The sequence below is a fragment of the Odocoileus virginianus genome, chromosome X (genome assembly GCF_023699985.2).
Source record: "Odocoileus virginianus isolate 20LAN1187 ecotype Illinois chromosome X, Ovbor_1.2, whole genome shotgun sequence".
Classification (NCBI taxonomy): domain Eukaryota; kingdom Metazoa; phylum Chordata; class Mammalia; order Artiodactyla; family Cervidae; genus Odocoileus; species Odocoileus virginianus.
This window is the reverse complement of record NC_069708.1, coordinates 14,169,503-14,194,298: the sequence shown is the minus strand read 5'-3', so window position 1 is coordinate 14,194,298 and position 24,796 is coordinate 14,169,503. Positions and strand designations below refer to the sequence as shown.

At 35.5% G+C, this 24,796-nt stretch overlaps 1 protein-coding gene and 1 pseudogene across 16 annotated transcripts in view; both read left to right on the top strand.

The window, feature by feature from the left end:
- The window catches only part of CASK (calcium/calmodulin dependent serine protein kinase), a 378,632-nt gene that overhangs the window by 73,891 nt on the left and 279,945 nt on the right, over positions 1 to 24,796 (top strand). For 9 of the 16 annotated variants that reach the window (XM_070461881.1, XM_070461880.1, XM_070461877.1 and 6 more), the window contains exon 2: positions 161 to 273. In XM_070461881.1, the coding sequence (XP_070317982.1) occupies positions 161 to 273 (113 nt within the window). Of the gene's footprint in view, positions 1 to 160; positions 292 to 24,796 lie in introns of all 16 variants that reach the window. The other 7 variants (XM_070461867.1, XM_070461871.1, XM_070461870.1 and 4 more) reach the window with 1 other exon arrangement.
- LOC139033203 (U4 spliceosomal RNA) lies at positions 20,941 to 21,016 on the top strand (annotated as a pseudogene).

The following is a 24,796-nucleotide window of genomic DNA, read 5'->3' as shown; positions in this document are numbered from 1 at the left end:
ACCTCATAAATTGTAGGAAAATATTTTCAAAATTATGTTCAATTATATTTTGAAAACTGTGGCTATAGTAGAAAATGAAATATGAATAAGATATTAAAGGGAAATAGGAGCTTAAGAAAATCAGCAAATTAAACTTGGCTTTTGTTTATTTTTATTTTAGGGGTCCCTTCAGTGTTGTACGACGATGCATCAACAGAGAAACTGGGCAACAATTTGCTGTAAAAATTGTTGATGTAGCCAAGTTCACATCAAGTCCAGGGTTAAGTACAGAAGGTAAGAGATGGATTTCAAGTAAGTTATTTGATGTCTGGCTTTATTTCATCTTCAATCCATCTATCAACCTAACCTTCATCTGGGGGTGGGGAAGTGGAGGGTATAATATAGTGGGATGTGGGTGGAGACAGTTTAAATTCCACTGTAGTTTTCTGGAATTCTAGAACATAGTATTTGAAAGATAGCTAGAGTGATTAGCAAAGTTATGAAATCATCTAGGATTGCTATTGGCCTATGTTGTTTTTACTAGGAAGAAAGTAAAATCTGAAAATATATTTTGTAGAATCTAACTTGGAGTCCTGTAGTATGGAGCATGGAATGGGAAGGGTGAGAAGGGAAGTAATGGCACAAATATAATCATTGCAGATCCAAAACAAACTCATCTGAGTTCCCTTAAAGTCTGTAACTTACTACCCTTAGGATTATGATCTAACAGAACTAAAAGACTAATACATCACATTTTGCTTAAGTCATTTATGGTGTATGTGTGAAAATTTGAAAGGTCTTTACTGTTTGGACTTGCAGGACTTAAAACAAAATTTTGTTTTAAGACATTGATATGGTTAACCATGTTTATGTATAAAATTTTATAGACAATATATAACCATTAAAATTTTTTAATGCTTATAAACCATGGTTTCATGTAGCCATGCTTCACATGTGGTCATATTTCAGATGGCACAATTATATTGTTAACTTTTCTAATTACCGTGTCTTCTAACTTTAGACTTTTTCACAATCCAGTAAAAGACATATCCTTCTTAAATCTTTTCCTTCTTAATCTCAAGAGCAATGCAATTAATAGTTTAAATTGGAAAAGCTAAAGCAGAGTAGCCTTTTTATATTTATCCAGTTATCTTACTTTAACAAGTAGAAGTCCACATACTATGAGCTCCAAGTTAATCTATTCCTTCAGATCTTTTTTCAGTATCCTTAGTTTTAAATACTTTTTTGAAACCTTTTGAATTATTCCTACTGTTTGTGGAAGATTCTAGAACTTGTTATTCACAAAGGATAACAGGTGTTTTAGTGCTTTAATCTTTAAATTCTTGGATTTAGGGATTTTACATTTTGTGGTTTCATATTCTGGAGTTGGCTATTTTGAATACAAATTATTTTATAAACTTAGCAGAATTTGAAATTTACTTCCAATCAGGTTTTACCACTACATTATGTTTCCTAAAACTTTTAAACTGCACTTGTTTAATATACTGTATTTGATTTTCTGTACCTTAGATATCAATAACAAAAAAACTTCCTGAATACTTAGGTAATTTTGTATAAAACTAGTTCAGTAAATATGTAGATGTGTTGAATCTTTATTTCTTTTAAATGTTTTGATAATGTTGATGAATTTAGTAAGATTCCTGTTTAAAATCATAAGTCTAAATCAATGACTCCATATGCCTATGTTATGTTGATTTTGTTTATTATTATACCTAATTTTGAATCTACAGTCTAAAGACATTTTTTATGAAGACAGTTAATTACTTTCTCAGTTGACTGAGGTTCTTTATTGACAGATTTCATTAACAGGGAGCTATAGACCCAGCCTGCCAGACTGAATTTCTTTCATTGTCACCTAACCAGGGAGTCAAATACCAAACTTAAAAAGATGGAGTTGGTATATCATCCATGTCTCTGAGGTTAAGTCTTGTGTCGTTCACTCGTTAGTGCTTTGGTATTGTTTTGAGTATACAAATGTCTTTGAGTCCTTTCTGAAGACAAGACTGGGTCAATCCATTGATCTTATATGATAGGGTCATAGCCTATAGATATTAAATAGTATCCAGTTGAATTCTGCATATTATGCATGACTTTATCTGGTTTTGATGAAAGTTTGACATTATTCAAATGAAAATGTGCAATTGTTCCTTTATATTTATGGCACCAAAATGTAGTTTTTCCATCTTCTTTAACACAGTGACACTCATAATGATTAAGAAACAATAAAAATTTCATCTCCAACCCACTCCAAAGATTTTTCTTTTAAAAAAATTTTTCAGTGGAGCTCCCTTACCCTCTATTGCTTATTTTTATACTAGCTTGGAGAAGGAGATGGCAACCCACTCCAGTATTCTTGCCTGGAGAATCCCATGGACAAAAGAGCCTGGTGGGCTACAGTCCATGGGGTCGCAAAGAGTCAGACATGACTGAGCGACTAACACACACACACACACACACTTAAATTAAACGTGGACAGATTTTAAGATGTATAATAAATATTTATTTTATTATATAAAACCTCTTTGAACAATATTCTCCACCCCTTACTTTTTTCAACACTCTTCAGTCACTACAGGCAAAACATATTTGTCCCTCCAGTCCATTAAAATTGTTACTGTCCAATAATGACCTTATTCATGGCTAAGGGTAGGAGATGTTGTATTAAGAAGAAACATATTTTGCAGTGAAATTTGAAACACAGTAAAAAGGAACCTGTATATTCAAACAAAAACATCTAGAAATATCTATATTTACTGTTATATTCTCTTCTAATTAAGCCTGTTTCTCAAGCAACAGATAATTTAAAATCAAATTTTATTCTTTTCTTTTTTATTATATTTTTGTGGTTTATTTAATCTTTGTCATTGCCTCAATATTTTTTCCTGTTAGTACATTTGTATTCAAATACATTATTGAGTAAAATAGGTTTCATAAAGGATCACCTGGGAACAAAAAGTATGCTGTTTACTTGCACAGGTCATTATGATACATAGACAAAATAAAAAGAGTACCTAGTTTTTTTAAAAAATTACCAGAGTATAGTTGCTATACAATGTTGCATTAATTTCTGCTATACAGCAAACTGTACTAAGTTATCTATATGCAAATATCCACTCTTTCAGATTCTTTTCCCATACAGGTCATTGCAGAGTATTGAGAAGAGTTTCCTGTGCTATATACAGCAGGTCCTTATTAGTTATCTCTCTTAAGAGCATCTATTCTTAATTTAATAGTCCCAACCATTGTTTCTAATATTTTTATAAGAAAAAATAAGTAATAAATTCTAAATATATAATTTACAAATTAGTTTTTGAAATGAAATATGTATAGTAATTAGAGACCACCTATATGTGTTTAAATATTTTACATTCTCATTGCTCTATTGAAGATAAGACATTGTAGTTATTTGAATATCTGTTCTGTATTTTCCCATTAAAATCATAATTTTTTTTCAATAGGGGATCTTAACTTAGAGGCTGCAGAATATCCAAGAAACCCTTAAATTGTAAGGGTTTTATATATATATATATATATTCATTTTCCTAGAAAGTCTTAAGTTCTTACTAGATTCCTAAAAAGGCATATTATTCCTAAATGGTTAAGAATTTATTATTTCACATGTATGAAAAATGTGAAGTTGATGTTTAGGAGCATGAGATGAAAAAGAAGCTTCTATTAAATGAAAGCTGAGTGAATTTATATTAAGATTGGAGGATATTTTCCTACTTAAATACATACCCCCATTAATGAAATCCCTTGTTTATTATCTTAAAACTTACTTTAATTGATAGTTTATCTCTTACTCTGCTAATCCACCAATTTAAAGTTTACTTTTTTGTGTATTTGAACAACTTCTTTATCCACTCATCTTTCAGTGGACATCCAGGCTGCTTCTATGTTCTGGCTGTTATAAATAGTGCTGCAAGTGAACGTTGTGGTACATGTGTCAGTTTGAATTATGCTTTTCTCGGGGTATATTCCCAGTAGTGGGATTACTGGGTCATATGCTAGTTCTATTTTTAGTTTTTTAAGGAACCTCCATTATGTTCTCCATAGTGGCTGTATCAATTTATATTGCTACCAACAGTGCGAGAGGGTTCCCTTTTCTCCACACCCTCTCCAATATTTATTGTTCGTAACTTTCTTGAAGTATAGCTGATTTAAATGTTGTGTTAATTTCTGCTGTACAGCGAAGTGATTCAGTTATACATATGTATTCTTTTTCATATTATTTTTCATTGTAGTTTATCACAGGAAATTGAATATAGGTCCCTGTGCTCTACAGTAGGACCTTGGTTGTTTATCCCTTGTATATATAATAGTTTGCATCTACTAATCCTAAAATCCCAATCCTCTCCTCCCCAACTCCCTCCCCCTTGGCAACCACAAGTCTGTTCTCTATGTCTGTTAGACTGTTCTATAGATAAGTTCATTTGTATCATATTCTAGATTCCACATATAAATGTTAACATATGATATTTGTCTTTTTTCTTTCTGAGTGACTTCACTTAGTATGATAATCTCTTAAGTCCATCCATGTTGCTGCAAATGGCTAATATCCCATTGTATATATGTATCACATCTTCTTTATTCATTCATCTATCAATGGATATTTAGGTTACTTCCATGTCCTGGCTCTTTTAAATAGTGCTGCTATGAACATAGGAGTGCATGTATTTTTTGAAATTATAGTTTTGTCTAGATACATGCCAGGGAATGGGATTGCTGGATCATATGGCAATTATAGTTTTAGTTTTTTTATGGAACCTCCATACTGTTTTCCATAATGGTCCACCTTGTTTACATTCCCACCAGTAGTGTAAGAGCTTCCCTTTTCTGCACATCTTCTCCATATATTATTTGTAGAGTTTTTAATGATGACCATTATGACTCATGTGAAGTGGTACCTCATAGTTTTGATTTGGATTTCTCTAATAATAAATAAATAATAATAATAAAGTTAGTTACATCTTTTCATGTGTTTATTGACCATCTGTATGTCTTCTCTGAAAAAAAATGTCCATTTACATCTTCTGCCCATTTTTTGATTGGATTTTTTGGGTTTTTTTTATTTATAGTTCAACTGTTTGTATATTTTGTAAATTAAGCCCTTGTCTATTGCATTGTTTGCAAATATTTTCTCTCAGTCTGTTAGCTGTATTTTCATTTATGGTTTTCTTTGCTTTGGAAACAGACACACTTTAGATACAAAGGCGCCACTAGGTTGAGAGTAAATGAATAGAAAAAGGAATACCATGCAAACAGTAACCAAAAGAGAGCTGGTGTGGCTATAATAATATCAGATAAAATAGACTTTAAAACAGAAATTGTTACTTAGAGATAAAGGATATTTTATAATGATAAAATGGTTCATTCATCTTGAAGATACAATAATTATAAACATATATGCACCTAACAGCAGAGCCCCAAAATATATAGAACAAAACCAGGCAGAATTGAAGGGAGAAATAGAAATTTTAGCAATAATAGTTGGAGACTTCATTGACTAATTTGCAATTATCAATATAACAACTAGATAGAGGATCAATAAAAGAGAAGACTTGAATAACACTAACCAACTAGAGCTGATAGACACCTATAGAACATTTCAACCAACAACAGGAGAATAAACATTCTTATTAGTACACATAGAACATTATATAGTATAAATGCTAGCACATTAAATATGTCTTAATAAAATTTAAAGGATTGAAATCATATATAATCTCTGGTCACAAAAGAATGATATTAGAAATCAGTAACAGAAGGAAATTTGGGAAAATCACAATTACATGGAAATTAAACCTCACACTATCAAATAGCCAATGAGTCAAAGAAATAATTGAAATACTTTGAGGTAAATGAAAACAGAAACACAACATGCAAAATTTTTTTATAAATGCCTGTATTGAACAGAAGATCAGTAACCTAACTTTTTTTTTTAGTTTCTTTTTTTAATTAATTTATTTTAATTGGAGTCTAATTACTTTATAATTTTTTTTCCATTTATTTTTATTAGTTGGAGGCTAATTACATCATTGCAGTGGTTTTTGTCATACATTGAAATGAATTAGCCATGGATTTCCTAACTTTTAACTTCAAGAAACTAGAAATCTGGACCCAAAACAGGCAGAAATAGGGAATAATAGAGATTGGAGGAGAAATAAATGAAAGAACAGGAAACAATAGAGAAAATCAATGAAACTAAAAGTTCTTTAAAAAGACGTCCCAAATTGAGTAGTTCTTACCTAGTCTGACCAAGAAAAAGAGAGATGATTCAAACTAATCAGGAATGACATTGCAAAAAGTAAAAAAAAAAAAGTAAGAATACTATGAACAATTGTATACCAACAAACTAGATAAGCTAGATGAAACAGATTAATTTCTAGAAAGAGGCAAGCTACCAAAGCTGAGTCAAGAAGGAATATGTGGATGGACTTTTAACAAGAAAAGAGACTGAAAATGTAATAAATTTCCCATATAAAGTTCAAACCTTGGTGACTTCATTGGTGAACTGTACTACACTTTAAAAGGATTTTTACCATTCCTTCACAGATTCTTCTAAAAAATTAGAAGTAGGAATACTTCTTAACTTATTCTATGAGGCCTGCGTTAACCCCAATAATAAAACTAGACAAAGACACCACAAGAGAAGAAAACACGAAAAAATATCACATGTGATGAATATATTAGCACTGCTGCTGCTGCTGCTAAGTCGCTTCAGTCGTGTCCAACTCTGTGTGACCCCATAGACAGCAGCCCACCAGGCTCCCCCATCCCTGGGATTCTCCAGGCAAGAACACTGGAGTGGGTTGCCATTTCCTTCTCCAATGCATGAAAGTGAAAAGTGAAAGTGAAGTCGCTCAGTCATGTCCGACTCTTGGTGACTCCATGGACTGCAGCCCACCAGGCTCCTCCGTCCATGGGATTTTCCAGGCAAGAGGACTGGAGTGGGGTGCCATTGCCTTCTCTGTGTATTAGCACATCTGTCCTCAAAGAAAAATACTAGCCGATCTCATCCAGCAACACATAAATGTTTTATGGTTCTTCAAAAAGTTAAAAACTTGAGTTAGTACATAACCCAGCAGTTTCACTCTTAGGCATAAACCCAGAAGAAATAAAAGATGTCCACAGAAAACCTTACATAAGAATATTAATAGCATTATTCATAATAGCTAAAAGTTGGAACCCAAATGTCAACTGATGAATGGTTAGAGAAAATGGGGTATATCCATCAAATGGAGTGTTATTCGGCAATTAAAAGGAAACATATATTAATATAATCTACAACATGGATAAATCTTGAATACATCATGCTAAATGAAATAAGTTAATCACAAGAGACCACATATTATATATGCTTTTGATATAAAATGTCTCGAATAGGCAAACATATAGTAACAGAAGAAAGTAGGTAAGTGGCTGCCAAGATCTGGAGAAAAGTGGAATGTAGAGAGTACTTTTAATGGGTATAGGACTTCTTTCTGAGGCAATTAAATGATCAGAAATTGAATGTAGTGATTACATGACTGAATATGCTAAAATCCATTAAATTGTACATTTTGTAGGCAAAATGTATGGTATGTTAATTATCTCAAGCTATTTTGGTAAGGCATTGTATGCAATGAGTAAGTGGAGTTTATACTCAAAATACAAGCTTGGTTGAACATTTTAAATAATCAATATGTGATACATCTTAATAGAATAAAAGACAAAATCCATATGATCATCTCAGTAGATACAGAAAAGGCACTTAACAAAATCCAGTACTCTTTGATGATTAAAAAAAAAACACTCAACACACTGGGAGTTGAAGGGAAGTTTTTCAACGTGAGTAAAGGCATTTAAGAAAAATAATGCTAACTTCATATTTGATAATGTATGACTGAATGCTTTCCCTCTAAATCACAAATAAACCAAAGATGTCAGTGCTTAGTACTGTTATTAAACATTATACTGGAAATTTCAGTCAGGGAATTATGCAAGAAAAAGAAATATATCCAGATTGGAAAGGAAGAAATAAAACTTCTTCTCTTTGCAGAAGACTTGATCTTGTATGTAGGGCACTCTAAAAAATCCACCAAAAACCGTGTATTTGATATAATTTTGATAAATGTGTTTAGGAAGGTTGCAGGATACAGGATCAATATAGAAGTGAATTTAAGACTACAAATGTACTTAATATAGCACTAAAGAGAATAAAATAATTATCATATTTGACAAGGAAATATTAAATATAATATTTGTAAACTGAAAAGAATAAAATATTGCTGAGGGGCTTCCCTAGTGATCTAGTGGTTGGGAATCTGCCTGCCAAGGCACGGTATACAATTCCATCCCTGGTTTGGGGGTCTCCCACTGTTGTGGAGCAATAAAGCCTATGTGGCACAACTACAGAGCTAGCACTGTGGAGCCCACAGGCCACAACTTCTGAGCCCACGTATGTCAACTACTGGAACACAAGTACCTAGAGCCTGTGCTCCACAAGAGAAGCCTCTGCAGTGAGAAGCTCACAGACTGCAACACATAGGTCCTGCTCTCTGCAACTACAGAAACCTTGTACACAGCAGTGAAGACCCAGTGCAGCCAAGAACAATCTTTTTAATAAAAAAGATAAAATATTCTTGAAAAACTAAGGATATAGTAAATGGAGATCCATCCCATGTTCATCATTCAGAAGACCTAATATTATTTAGATAATAGTATTCCCAGATTGACCTACAGATTTGATGCAATCCCTGTCAAAATTCTTGCTATCACTTTTGTAGAAATTGCAAAGCTGGTTATAAAATTCACACAGAAAGCCAAGGGAACACCGAATATCCATAATAATCTTGAGGGGAAAGGACAAAGTTGGACTCACATTTTCCCCCTTTAAAGTTTTCTGCAAAGCTACTTTAATACACATAGTGTGGTACTGGCATAAAGGATTGATGTATAGACTAATGGAAGTGAATTGAGAATCTAATAATAAGCCTTACATTTACAGTCAAATTATTTTCCACAACAGTCCCAAGGTGACTCAATGAAGAAAGAATAATCTCTCCAAATCAGAGGTACTAGGACAGGTGGACAAAAGCATAAAGCTGGCCCCCTATCATGTACTATATACAAAAATTAATTCAAAATAGATAAAAATTTAAATGTAGGAGTTAAAATTGTAAAACTTTTAGGAGATAACATGAGAATAAATTATAACCTTGAATTAAGTAATGGTTTTGTAGGTGTGAAACCTGCAGCACAAGCAACCAAAGAAAAGCATAAATAACTTGGACTTCATCAAAATGGAAAACTTTTGTGCTTCAAAGGACACTGTCAAGAAAGTGAAAAGATAAGACACAAGATGGGAGAAAACATTTCCAAATCATGTATCTAAGAAGGATATATTATCTGAAATATACAAAGACCACTGAAAAGTCAATAAAAAGACACTCAGTTAAAATCAATAATTGGTTCGAATAGACATTTCTTCAAATAAGATTTCAGTGCAGTTCAGTCATTTTGCGACTCTTTGCAACCCCATAGACTGCAGCACACCAGGCCTCCCTGTCCATCACCAACTCATGGAGTTTATTCAAACTCATGTCCATTGAGTTGGTGATGGCCATCCAACCATCTCATCCTCTGTCGTCCCCTTCTTCCACCTTCAATCTTTCCCAGCATCAAGGTCTTTTCAAATGAGTCACTTCTTTGCATCAGGTGGCCAAAGTATTGGAGTTTCAGCATCAGCCCTTCCAGTGAATATTCAGGACTGATTTCCTTTAGGATGGACTGGTTGGATTGCCTTGCAGTCCAAGGAACTCTCAAGAGTCTTCTCCAACACAACAGTTCAGAAGCATCAGTTCTTTGGTGCTCAGCTTTCTTCACAGTCCAACTCTCACATCCATGCATGACTACTGGAAAAACTATAGCCTTGACTAGACGAACCTTTGTTGGCAAAGTAATGTCTCTGCTTTTTAATATGCTGTCTAGTTGGTGATAACTTTTCCTGTAAAGAGTAAGCGTCTTTTAATTTCATGGCTGCAGTCACCATCTGCAGTGATTTTGGAGCCCAAGATAATAAAGTCTGTCACAGTTTCCACTGTTTCCCCATCTATTTGCCATGAAGTGATGGGACCAGATGCCATGATCTTAGTTTTCTGAATGTTGAGCTTTAAGCCATCTTTTTCACTCTCCTCTTTCACTTTCATCAAGAAGCTCTTTAGTTCTTCTTCACTTTCTGCCATAAGGGTGGTGTCATCTGCATATCTGAGGTTATTGATATTTCTCCCAGCAATCTTGATTCCATCTTGTGCTTCATCCAGCCCAGCATTTCTCATGATGTACTCTGCATATAAGTTAAATAAGCAAGGTGACAGTATACAGCGTTGACGTACTCCTTTCCCTATTTGGAACCAGTCTGTAGTTCCATGTCCAGCTCTAACTGTTGCTTCCTGACCTGCATACAGATTTCTGAAGAGGCAGGTAAGGTGGTCTGGTCTGGTATTCCCATCTCTGGAAGAATTTTCCACAGTTTGTTGTGATTCACACAGTCAGAGGCTTTGACATAGTCAATAAAGCACAAGTAGATGTTTCTCTGGACTCTCTTGCTTTTTTGATGATCTGATGGATGTTGGCAATTTGATCTCTGATTCCTCTGCCTTTTCTAAATCCAGCTTGAACATCTGGAAGTTCACGGATCACTTGTTGCTGAAGCCTGGCTTGGAGAATTTTGAGCATTACTTTACTAGCATGTGAGATGAGTACAATTGTGCAGTAGTTTGAGCATTCTTTGGCATTGCCTTTCTTTGGGATTGGAATGAAAACTGACCTTTTCCAGTCGTGTGGCCACTGCTGAGTTTTCCAAATTTGCTGGCATATTGAGTGCAGCACTTTCACAGCATCATCTTTCAGGATTTGAAATAGCTCAACTGGAATTCCATCACCTTCACTAGCTTTGTTCATAGTGATGCTTCCCAAGGCCCACTTGACTTCACATTCCAGGATGTCTGGCCCTAGGTAAGTGATCATACCATCATTATTATCTGGGTCATGAAGATCTTTTTTGTATAGTTCTTCTGTGTATTCTTGCCACCTCTTCTTAATATCTTCTGCTTCTGTTAGGTCCCTACCATTTCTGTCCTTTATTGAGCCCATCTTTGCATGAAATGTTCCCTTGGTATCTCTAATTTTCTTGAAGAGATCTCTAGTCTTTCCCATTCTATTATTTTCCTCTATTTCTTTGCACTGATCACTGAGGAAGGCTTCCTTATCTCTCCTTGCTGTCCTTTGGATCTCTGTGTTCAAATGGGAATATCTCCTTTTCACCCTTGCTTTTCACTTCTCTTCTTTTCACAGCCATTTGTACAGCCTCCTCAGACAGCCATTTTGCTTTTTTGCATTTCTTTTTCTTGGGAATGGAAGATTTAAGGGTTGTCAATAAACATGTCAAAGTATGCTCAGCGTCATTAGGGAAATGGAAATCTAAACCATAATGAGATACACCTACTAGGATGGCTATACTCAAAAGATAGGGACATATGTTGGCAAGGGTGTGAAAAATTGGAATCCTCATATGTTACTGGCAGGAATATAAAATGGTAGAACTACTATGGAAAACAGTGTGGCAGTTCCTCAAAAGTTAAACATAGACTTATCCTGTAACCTAGCAATTCCACTCCAAGGTATGTTCCTGAGTATTGAAAATATGTGTTGATGCAAAACCTGGTACACAAATGTTTATAGCAGCGTTATTCATTCACTGTATCCTAACTGTGGAAACAAATGAAAAGTTTATCAACTGATGAATGGATAAACAAAATGAAACATTACTTACAGTAGAATATTATGGGGACCACATGTAAATCCATGGCTGATTCATGTCAGTGTATGGCAAAAACCACTACAATATTGTAAAGTAATTAGCCTCTAGCTAATAAAAATAAAGGAAAAAAAAAGAAATGAAGGGTACAGTAGGCTGGTTCATCATTCAAAAATCAATTACTGTAAGCTATCATGTAATAGGACAAAGAAGAAAAATCACTTGATCATATCAATAGATGCAGAAAAAGTATTTGACAAATCCAATACCCATTCACGAATAAAAACTTCCAGCAACATACAAACACAAGGAAACTTCTTCAACCTAATAAAGAGAAGCTATTAAAAAAAAACCCTATAGCCAACATTGTACTTACTGGTAAGACAGTAGATGCTTTCTCTCTTAAATTGGGAACAAAGCAAGGATGTCCCTGCTTACCACAACTATTCAGCTTCCTACATGGAAGTCCTAGCTAATGCAATATGACAGGATAAGGAAATTAATGCTATATAGTTTGGGAAAGAAGAAATAAAACTTTATAGTCAGATGATATGACTGTCTATGTAGAAAATCTCAAAGAATTAACAACAAGAACCTCCTAAACTAATGAGTGATTGTAGAAAGGTTTCAAGTCCCACGGTTGATATACGGAAGTTAACTGTTTTCCTGTATATAAACAATGTACAATTGGAATTTGAAATTCAAAATACAGTGCCATTACATTAGCAGTAAAAATACTGAAATACTTAAATGTGTAAATTTAATAAAACATACAAGCTCTGTACAAAGAAAACTGGGTAAAACTCATGGTAGAAATCAAAGAAGATGAAAAGAACGTAGTTGGTGGACTGACACTATTCAACTTCAATGCTTACTTTAAAGCTACAGTAATTAAGACAGTGTGGTATTTGTGAAAGAGTCAGCAAATAGATTAATGGAATATAAAAGGGAGCCCAGAAGTAGATCCATACAAATAGAGTCAGCTGGTCTTTAACAAAGTAGCAAAAGGAATCCAATGGAGAAAGGATAGTCTTTTCAACAAATGCTGCTGGAACATCTAGATATCCACATGCCAAAAAGAAGAATCTAGACATTGAATCTAGATTGGAGAATCTTGACAATCTAGAATCTAGACCTTACATCTTTTGGAAAAATATACTCAAAATGATTTTTTCCTCAGAATGGGAACAAAGGATGTGTACGGTGACCATTCTTATTAAGCCTAATGCTGAAAGCCACCTCAGTCAGACAGGAAAAGGAATAGAAGCATTTAGATTGGAAAGGAAGAAATGAAATTGCTCATATTTGCAAATGACATGAAAGTCTTTGTACAAAATCACAAAGAATTATCAAAAAACAAACCCCTTAAAACTAATGTGAGTTTATCAATAATATGAGATGAACATAGCAAAATTATATTTCTGTATCCCTATATACTAGCAAAGAACACCTGGAAACTACAGTTAAAAACAAAATACTATTTGCAATCACCCAAAGCAAAATGAAATTCTTAGGTATAAATCCCACTAAACCTGTAGAAGCCATGTATGTTAAAAAACTACAGAACTCTGATGAAAGAAATCAAAGATCTAAATAAATGGAGAAATGTACTGTGTTCATGGATTGGAAGGCTCAGTATAGTAAAGATATCATTTCTCCCCAAATTACTCTCTAGATTTGCTCCAGTTCCAGTTAAAACCCCAGGAAGATTTGCTATGGATATAGAAAGCTTATCCTCATATGGAAAGACAAAAGCATAGGAAATTTTGAAATAATTATAATGAAATGAGACAAATCATTCACCCCATTTTAAGACTTATATGGCTATAGTTATTTAAGTGTAGTACTGGCAGAGCGATAGACACGTAGTTCATTGCAACACATTAGATTGCCCAGAAGTAGCCCCACATAGATACAACCAACTGATTTTTGAGAAAGGTTCAAATCCTATTCAATGAAGAACAGATAGGGTGTTTTATATTTTAACAGTAGTAGAGCAATTAGCTATCCATAGGCCAAAAATTGTACCTCAACATAAACCTCACATCTTATATAAAAATTAATTCAAACTGAATGCTAGATTTACATGTAAAACATAAAACTCCAGAACTTTTTAAAGACATACTAGAAAATCTTTGGGACCTGGTAGACGAAGGTCTTAGATATGATACCAAATTCACAGTTTGTAGGTTAAAAAAAAAAGAATCTCAACAGTAACAAAAGGAGATAGACAAAGAGCATGTGCATGTACAGGAGGAAGTAGGGCATAAGGGAGAGAAATCATCTAATTAGGCAGTGGGTAAAAGAAACATTTTCCCAAAAAGGATTGTACAGGTTCCTCCCAAGCACATGAAAATATGTTTGACATCATTAGAGAAGTACAAATTTAAACCACAGTGAGGTATCACTACATAACTATTAGAACAGCTGAAATTTTTAAAAATGATAGCACCATATCTGGCAAGGATATAGGGAAACTGCATCTTTCATATGTTGCTGTTTGGAATTTAAAGTTGTGTAGTCACTATGGAAAAACAATTTGCCATACAGTCTAGGTATTGTACTCCAGGGAAATGTACATCCCAGAGGAAGGAAAACCTGTTTTCACACCAACACCTGCAATCGGGTTTTCATAGCGATTCTATCTGAAGGAGGTAAAATTTAGAAAGAACTGAAATGTCCCGCAATGGGTTAATGACTAACCAAATTGTCATCCATACCATGGACTACTACTCAGCAGAAAGAAGGAAAAAGACTAGAAACCTATGGACGCATACAGCTATTTGGGAATTATGCTGTATTTAAAAATCTCAAGGGAATTAATGCTGTATTTTAAAAAACTATTTGTAAAGGTCATATACTGTAATACTTTCTTTGTATAGGTTTCAAAGTGATAAAATTATAGAACTGGAAGACAGATTAATGACTGTCAGGTGCTGGGGACCACAAAGCTTGTGTGAGGAGCATGAAGAGGGGTAGGTGTGACTATAAAGGGTAGTATGTTAGGATTGCTGTGGGGGATCTTTGTGGAACAGTTCTGTGTCTCTGTTGCGGTGACTATGTGAATTTACACACTGTGACAAAATTAATTAGCTCTACACGTACACATGAGTTCATGTAAAACTGGTGAAATCTGAATAAGGCCTGTTGTTTTTACCAATTTCACTTTCTCGGTTTTTATATTATACTACAGTTAGGTGCATAAGGGATCTTCCCTGATGGTTCAGATGGTAAAGGATCTGCTGGCAATGCGGGAGACCCAGGTTCGATCACTGGGTCAGGAAGACCCTCTGGAGAAGGGAATAGCAACCCACTCCAGAGTTCTTGCCTGGAGAATCTCGTGCACAGAGGAGCCTGGTGGGCTACAGCCCCTGGGGTTGCAGAGTCTGACATGACTGAGTGACTAACACTTTCACTTAGCGACAAAAGGTGTTACCACCAGGGAGAGAGTGAGTTAAGAACCTCTCTGTAGACTCAGATGTATAGAACAGACTTGTGGACTCTGGGAGAAGGCGAGGGTGGGATATTTCAAGAGAACAGCATCGAAACATGTATATTATCTAGGGTGAAACAGATCACCAGCCCAGGTTGGGTGCATGAGACAAGTGCTCGGGCCTGGTGCACTGGGAAGACCCAGAGGGATTGGGTGGAGAGGGAGGTAGGAGGGGGGACCGGGATGGAGAATACATGTAAATCCATGGCTAATTCATTTCAATGTATGACAAAAACCACTGCAATGATGTAAAGTAATTAGCCTCCAACTAATAAAAATAAATGGAAAAAAAAAAAGAACCTCTCTGTACTATCTTTGCACTTTCTGTTAAGTATGATAATTTTAAAATGAAAAAAAATCTTTTTAAACTTTTCTCATGATCTATATGCTCATCCACAAAATGGATAATTAAGCCACAAAAATTTGATCATATTTGGAGTGTGGTCTATTTTCATAATAGCTTTTTTTGATAAATTCATATCCCATAAAATTTACCTCTTTAAATTATACAATTCATTTGCTTTTAGTATATTCACAGACTTGTGCAACCCTCATCAGTGTCTGTGTCCAGGCCATTTTCATTACCCCTAATAGAAACCCCATTCCCATTAGTAGACACATATTGTCTAACCCCTCCCTAGCCTCTGTCAACCACTTATCTGCTTTCTCTCTCTTGTGAATTTGCCTATTGAGGACATTCCATATAAATAGAATCATACAATATGTGACCTTTGTGCCTGGCTTCTTTCACTTAACGTGTCTTCAGGGTTCATCCAAGTTGTAGCATATACCAGTACTTTATTCCTTTATAGAGCCAAATAACATTCCCTTGTGTGGATGTGCCACATTTTATGTATTCATGTATTAGTTAATGACATTTGGATTGTATCATTTTTAGCTATTATGCATGATGCTGCTATGAACATTTATGGATAGTCTATCCTGATTCAGAGAGTCTGTATTTGCAAATTTGCTTACTGGCTAAAATTTATTTGTAACCCCAAAATGAATATGCTTGGCAGTTTCACAGTCATTCACAGACATGTGCAGAGTGGCAAAAAATTTGAATCACCCTGTGCACACATTCCCACCTGAGGTTGAACAGGCCACACTCTGCCTTCTTGTTCTGGCTCTCATGATATAAACAAGGGTTCTTTTATGATCTATTTAGTGCTATATATATATATATAAATATATATATATATATATATATATTTGCAACTTTGTGTTAGTTTGCTGCTTCAGGTGGTCCCCAAGAACAGTACTAAAAGTATTGTCTAGTGTTCATAAGCACAGTAAGGTTGCATTGTGCCCTACAGAGAAAATTCAAGTGTTAGATAAGCTTAGTCAGGCATGAGTTATAGGACTGTTGGCCGAAGTTCAATATTAATGAATCAACAGTATATATAGACATCTTGTTTTATTGCCCTTTACTTTATTGACCTTTGCAGATATTGCATTTTTTACAAATTGAAGGTTTGTGTCAACCCTGCCTTGGACAAGTCTATATATCAGCACTATTTTTCCAATGTGTTTACCCACTTTATGCCCCTTTGTCACATTTGGTAATTCCCTCAGTATTTCAGACTTTTTCACTATTACATTTGTTATGGTGATCTGTAATCAGGGCCTTCAAATCTAGGTCAGTCTTCATCAGTGGAGAGTCTCGAATTGCTGGTTCCTATTATTAGGTTACTCTCCTTTTAGAAACCAGTTCCATCACTTATAAAACAACCCAGTAGAAATTATTTCTTAGGACATTATTTGGATAAAAACTGTACATTTCATTTGAAATCACATTTGTTTTTATTTTTTTTAATTTTTTTTAATTTTTTTTCCTTTTTTATTTTTATTTCTTCCATTTATTTTTATTAGTTGGAGGCTAATTACTTTACATCATTGCAGTGGTTTTTGTCATACATTGAAATGAATTAGCCATGGATTTACATGTATTCCCCATCCCGGTCCCCCCTCCCACCTCCCTCTCCCTCTGGGTCTTCCCAGTGCACCAGGCCCGAGCACTTGTCTCATGTATCCAACCTGGGCTGGTGATCTGTTTCACCCTAGATAATATACATGTTTCGATGCTGTTCTCTTGAAACATCCCACCCTCGCCTTCTCCCACAGAGTCCACAAGTCTGTTCTATACATCTGAGTCTCTTTTTCTGTTTTGCATATAGGGTTATCGTTACCATCTTTCTAAATTCCATATATATGTGTTAGTATACTGTAATGGTCTTTATCTTTCTGGCTTACTTCGGTCTCATAGAAAATCATAGCTACTTAGAGTTAGAAAGAGGATATACCCAAGGACTATATAAGTAAAAATCAAACTTTTACAGTGGAACCTTTCATGGATAAGCCTGGTATCAACTTCTGAGTCTTGAAAGACCTTGATTAGAAATAATTTGTAATTTAACTAAAGCCTAAATTTGATTTGCACAAGGTGAATGGCTGGGTTTGGAGATTTACTTAGCTTGATAGTAAACTTAGCCACTAAATTTTTGCTGAGTGGTAAAAAAAAAAATAAAAAATTTTCTGCCATATGAATTTTTGCTTTGTAATCTTAACTGCTCACCTCTTCAACAGCATGAATAACTGACTGTATAATTAAAATGATTTTGGTAGTAGTACATCAAAAAAAGCAGTATGTATGTATAAACAGAATCAATTTTCTCTTTGTAGTGAAGATTTCACCAGTAACCAAATGAATAGCCATATTCCCCTTTTCTTTGCTGCCATGTCCAGATCCCTCACTGTTTAAAATGCTAGGCCTGTTGTTAGGTGTTGTTTATGTATGTCATCTCATCTATTCTTCCAAGAAATCCTACAAAATATATGTTTTATATATATACATTTTGTATATATACATTTTGTATATGAGGATATTGAGGATTAGAGAAGTGAGAGAACTTTTTGATTGATGAACAGAAATGATAGAGCCAGTTGAACCCAAGTTGGTCTGCCTTTTGGACTCTAATGCCCATTTTTTCTTTTTTTCCATTTATTTTTATTAGTTGGAGGCTAATTACTTTACATCATTACAGTAGTTTTTGTCATACATTGAAATGAATTAGCCATGGATTTACACGTATTCCCCATCCCAGTCCCCCCTCCCACCTCCCTCTCCACCCGATCCCTCTGGGTCTTCCCAGTGCACCAGGCCCGAGCACTTGTCTCATGCACCCAACCTGGGCTGGTGATCTGTTTCACCCTAGATAATATACATGTTTCAATGCTGTTCTCTTGAAACATCCCACCCTCGCCTTCTCCCAGAGTCCACAAGTCTGTTCTATACATCTGAGTCTCTTTTTCTGTTTTGCATATAGGGTTATCATTACCATCTTTCTAAATCCCATATATATGTTAGTATACTGTAATGGTCTTTATCTTTCTGGCTTACTTCGCTCTGTATAATGGGCTCCAGTTTCATCCATCTCATTAGAACTGATTCAAATGAATTCTTTTTAATGGCTGAGTAATATTCCATGGTGTATATGTACCACAGCTTCCTCATCCATTCGTCTGCTGATGAATGCCCATTTTTTCCATACATATCAGGCTGTTAGTCCTCAGGCTTTGTATCCTAGAGTGTAGCTACCTTTGTGTTCATATGCCTCCTCTGCCACAAACAAAACGTGTGTGTGTGGATTGGAGACAGAAATTTTTCCTTGTTTTCTTCACAACTTTACTCTGAACATCTAGACCTATGTCTGACACAAAGTAGATATTCAGTACGTATTTATTGAGTGAGTGAAGGAATGTCATATAAGTTTTGTGAATTTACTGAAGATTCTAGGGATGAGCTTTCCAGGTAGTCAGTGGTGAAGAAACCACCTGCCAATGCAGGAAATGTGGGTTTGATCCTTGGGTCAGGAAGATCCCCTAGAGCAGGAAATGGCCACCCACTCCAGTATTCTTGCCTGGGAAATCCCATGGACAGCAGAGCCTGGCAGACTACAAGTCCATGGGATTGCACAGAATTGGATACAACTGAACACACAAATAAAATAGAACATATAGTTCCAATAGAAAAAAAGAAACAGCAATTCTCAAAATTATATTGATACCAACTCCTCTGGAGGAGGAGATAGCACCCCACTACAGTATTCTTGCCTGGAAAATTCCATGGATAGAGGAGCCTGATAGGCTATAGTCCATGGGGTCACAGAGAATCAGAAACAACTGAGCATGCCCACACACACACTCACTCACTCACACATACTCAGGATGACAAAAGAACAGTGTAATAGTTGATGAAAAGAAAGTTTATGCTCTTTTGCAAAGATTACATCTGTAAAAAGTGAATAGGCTGTTGTTACACTTTGATGGTTACAACTCCAAAGTTGGAGTCCTAATTCTAATACTTTGATTATCACATGATTTTAACACTGTGCTTATCTATCCCTTCTTACCTGACTTAGCACTCCAGCATATCCAGACTACTTTGGTGTGGAAGCTCGCTTGGCAGCTTGCTATAATGAGGTCATATAATTAGTTATGGTAGTGGGTGGTACCCTTCTTATATGAGAAATTCAAGTCTAGGTATCCTGAAAGTAATTTCTGTAGAGATCCCAGAGAAAGATCAGGAAGTCTCAGGAATGGACAAAAGACTTGGAAAATATTTCAGGAAAATAAATTTATTCAAATGATTAGTAAACTATACACTACGTCATTAGTCATCAGAGACATGCAAATTAATACCACAGGGTATTACCACTGCTTTCCCAACCATGTTACTAAAAACTGAAAATGACAATTTCAAATGTTGGTGAAAACATAGAACCACCAAAACTCACTGTAATAAGGGTATAAATTAGTTCAACCACTCTGATAAGCTATTTAGGAATATAGATCAAAACTGATGTGTATATACTTTAACAACCTAGCATTTTCACTCCTAGATATATACCCATCAGAAATTCATCAACGGATGTCTACCAAAAAACATGTACAAGAATGCTTTTAGCAGAATTATACTAGTCCTGAATTGGAAATAATCCAAATGTCCAATGGCTGTAGAATGGCATAAATAAATTGTAGTATATTCATACAGTGGAGTGCTATTAGGTTGGTGCAAAAGTAATTGCCATTTTGCATTGTTGAACTTTGCTGTTTGATATTGGAATATATTCTTAAATAAATTTGGTTATGTTATATATCATTTTACTGTGCATTTCTTGCTTTTTTTTGTTTTGTTTTTTTGCTAATGATATTACTTGCTGTTTATTTTATATTTATTTAGACTAGGGAAGGGAAATGATATTAGACCAAAAGCAAATTCAAGTGATTTTCTTATTCAAGTTCAAAATGGGTTATAAGGCAGCAGAGATAACTTGCAAAACATCAGCAACATATTTGGCCCAGGAACTGCTAATGAACGTACAGTGTAGGGGTGGTTCAAGAAGTTTTGCAAAGGAGAAGACCACCTTGAAGATGAGGAGTGTAATAATTGGCCATCATTAGTTCTCAAAGATCAATTGAGAGGATCATCAAAGCTGATCCTCTTACAACTATATGAGAAGTTGCCAAAAAACTCAATGTCGACCATTCTACTGTCATTAGGCATTTGAAGCAAATTGGAAAGGTGCAAAAGCTTGATAAGTGGATGCCTCATGAGCTGACCGCAAATCAAGAAAAATTGTCAAGCTTTGTGCAGTGGCAGTATCGTAGCCAATGAGGTTTATCCGAGGTGTGATTTATTGCTAATTGAAAGAAAAATTGTCATCTTGAAGCATCATCTTCTCTTATTCAATGCAACAACAGCAAACCATTTCTTGCGTGATGAAAAGTGGATTTTATACAACAACCAGTGACAACCAGCTCAGTGGTTGGAACAAGAAGAAGCTCCAAAGCACTTTCCAAAGCCTAACTTGCACCCAAAAAAAGTCTTGGTCACTGTTTAGTGGTCTGCTGCCAGTCTGATCCACTATAGCTTTCTGAATCCTTGCAAAACCATTATATCTGAGAAGTGTGCTCAACAAATCATTGAGATTCACCAGAAACCACAATGCCTGCAGTCAGAATTGGTCAACAAAATGGGCCCAGTTCTTCTCCACAACAATGCACGTTACACAACCAACACTTCAAAAGTTGAACAGATTGGGCTATGAAGTTTTGCCTCATCTGCCATATTCACCTGACCTCTCACCAACCAGTTTTCACTTCTTCAAGCACCTCAACAACTTTTTGCATGCAAAATGCTTCCACAACCAGCAGGAGGCAGAAAATGTTTTCCAAGAGTTTGTCGAATCCCGAAGCACAGATTTTCATGCTACAGGAATAAACCAACTTATTTCTTTTAATTAATAAAGATGTGTTTGAGCCTAGTCATTGTGATTTAAAATTCACAATCCAAAACCACAATTACATTTGCACCAACATACTACAAAGTAAAGAGGATGGATGAACCTTTGTTACACATGAAACATAGATGAATCTCATAAGCAAAATGATGAGTGAAGGAAGCCAGGCATGAAAGACTACCTACCCTATGGTTCCATTTATTTAAAGTACAAAAACAGCATAAGAAATCTATGACATTTAACATCAAAATAGTAGTTACTTTTTCGGGGTGGTAGTGATTGGCAGGGAGCATAATATAGGGGCTTCCGACATGCTTGTTGGTCATCTTGTTTCTTGATCTGGGTACTAGTTACATGGGTGAGTTCACTGAAACTCTAGCTGTACATTTACGACTTATGTACAAGGAATAGATATACAGTGTCCTAGGGGAAAGAATGGAACCATTTTATCTTGTCAGCTTTTCTGGTCAGAGATAAAGATTTCTCTAGACCATTTAGATATTTGCATTTTGCCTAGTGAGAATCTTATTAGTTCACAGAAGTACTCATCAGTCTTAATGGGTAAAGGCTCATTAGGTACCTATTGTATGCAGAATGCTAAGTACCAGGGTGAGTACATATAGGAATCAAACATGGCTACCTTGAAATCTAGCAATCCAGACAGATAATCCTTGCTCTTGATAGTAAATAACCAAGGAGAGCAACTCAAGACACAGATGAATCTTGTTTGGGTATTTTTACTGGGTGCTTAGGAAATAATGCTGAGGCATTTCGTTCAAAGCGAATCTAAAGTTTCAACATAAGAAGCGCCATTTCTGAAATGCTTTGGAAAGAATTCCACTAGTCTATTTGAATTGGCTTCCCTGATGGCTCAGCAGGTAAAAAATCCACTTTCAGTGCAGGAGACCCAGGAGACGCGGGTTCCATTCCTGGGTGGGGAGGATCCCTTGGAGGAGCAAATGGCCACCTGGTCCAGTATTCTTGCCTCAGGGATTCCATGGACAGAGGAGCCTGGCAAGCTAACAATCCAAAGAGTCGAAAAGAGTTGGACACGACTGAGCACACATACACGCACGTTTGAATTGGCCTGGCATTGTCTATGGTGTTTACCTTTATTTTGTCTTGCTTATATTTCATCCCCGTAAACAAGGTAGAGTTTATCTATTCTGTATACTCTTCAGAAATACCTGCCAGAGAATTTTAAGACTACTGTTTGTGTGGTGGGTGGTGGTTTAGTCACTGAGTCGTGTCTGATGTTTGCAACCCCATGGACTGAAGCCCGCCAGGTTCCTCGGTCCGTGGGATTTTCTAGGCAAGAATACTGGAGTGGGTTGCCATTTCCTTCTCTGTTTGGGAATGATTTCCAAATTACTCATTTTTTAGTGCAAAGTTTATAAGCAATACAGGTTTTCTGAAAAGCTTTGCCAATTTGTCTCCATAGTGTATACATTTTTAGCACATCTAATATCTGAATGAAAATGTTACCAAGTTTTTCTTGCATCTTGACCTTAATTGCTTCTTCAGTGATTTTTTTTCTTTTAATGACCTTGGGAATCTAGGCTTTATCTTTTTAATTTCATCACCTCCCTTTATGTTATTTGAAAACATCAGTGTCTTGCACAAGGCTAAAAACAATACTATCTTGTTCTTATTAAATTCATGGAAAGTTTGATGTTACTAAATATTAAGTAGGTTATAGCTAAAGGTTTTACAGGTTTTCTTATAGATCCATTATAGGAAAAGCATGGGAAGAGTTTCAGTCAGACATTCCAGATCTGTCCTGTGTGATGTGACCTTAAGTTCCATAAACGTCAACTTTCCTAGGTGTCAAGTGAGGGTAGTATTACTGTCCTCAGAGAGCTGGTTCAAAGAGTAAGGATGATGAAAACTATGAAGCACCTCAGCTTTGCTTAGCAAATTGTAGGTAGGCCATAATTTGCCTGTCCTCCATTGTGATTCATCCTAGATTCATTCTGATTATCTTCATCTTTCCCACCTGAGTCTACCATTTCCATTTGTTTAATTATTTCATCTTCCTCTTTAAAAAAAAAAAACTATAATAAAGTTAGTTTTTTAAGCTCTGGTAAGACATGAAGTTTTTTTTTTCTTTTAATGTGTGTGTTAGTTGCTTTTTCTTTTAATGTGTGCATGTCCGACTCTTTGCAACCCCATGGACAGAGGAGCCTGCTAGGCTCCTCTGTCCATGGGATTCTCTAGGCAAGAATACTGGAGTGGATTGCGATTCCCTTCTCCAGTGGATCTTCCTGACCCAGGGATCGAACCTGGGTCTCCTGCATTGCTGGCAGATTCTTTACCGCCTGAGCTGCCAGGAAAGCCCTTTCTTCTAATACTGTTACAAAACACATTTCCAAAAAAATTAAAGTAGAATAATCAAGCATGCTAATGGAAGTTATTATCTTTTTATAAACTCTCTGCCCCCAAAAGTGGCTAATAAGATAACTTTCCACTCAAGTCTGGGGTGTTTATTAAAGCCTGCTGGTTTATTAACCTTTTACCTTCTGGCTTACTGTATATTGACTACATCTGGCTAGTTCACCAATTGAAATCCCTCTTTAGTGTATATTTCTACCACTTACATTTAGTTTGAGGGTATATTCAGGTTTATTTTTTTCTTCAACTTACTCTCAGGGTTATTAAGTGAAATCATCAAGTGTGTTTACCTCTCCCATTTAGATTTTACCTGGTGGCTACTTTCTGTTGGAGTTTTGTCTTAAGATAATCAAAGCATGACTAATATCTTTTAAAACTTGTTTTCTCTGGAGAAGGAAATTGCAACACACTCCAGTATTCTTGCCTGGAAAATCCCATGGACTGATGATCCTGGTAGGCTACAGTCCATGGGGTCGCAAAGAGTCAGACACGACTGAGCAACTTCACTTTCACTTTCACTATGGCAAAAACCATCACAATATTGTAAAGCAATTATCTTCCAATTAAAATAAATTTTTAAAAAAGTAAAACTTGTTTTCTCTTAACATACTGTTAATGCTTCAGCACAGAGCACTTAACAGTTTTATCAATTTACATGAAAAATTGGAAATTTATCAGGAGATCCTATTAACTAATTATTCAAACTAAGCCAAGAATGACTAAAGGGATAGAATTATAATAAAGTGATATTTAGGTCTTCTTTTAAATGAAATTTGACAACTATTAGTCTAGCCTTCCACAAAATCC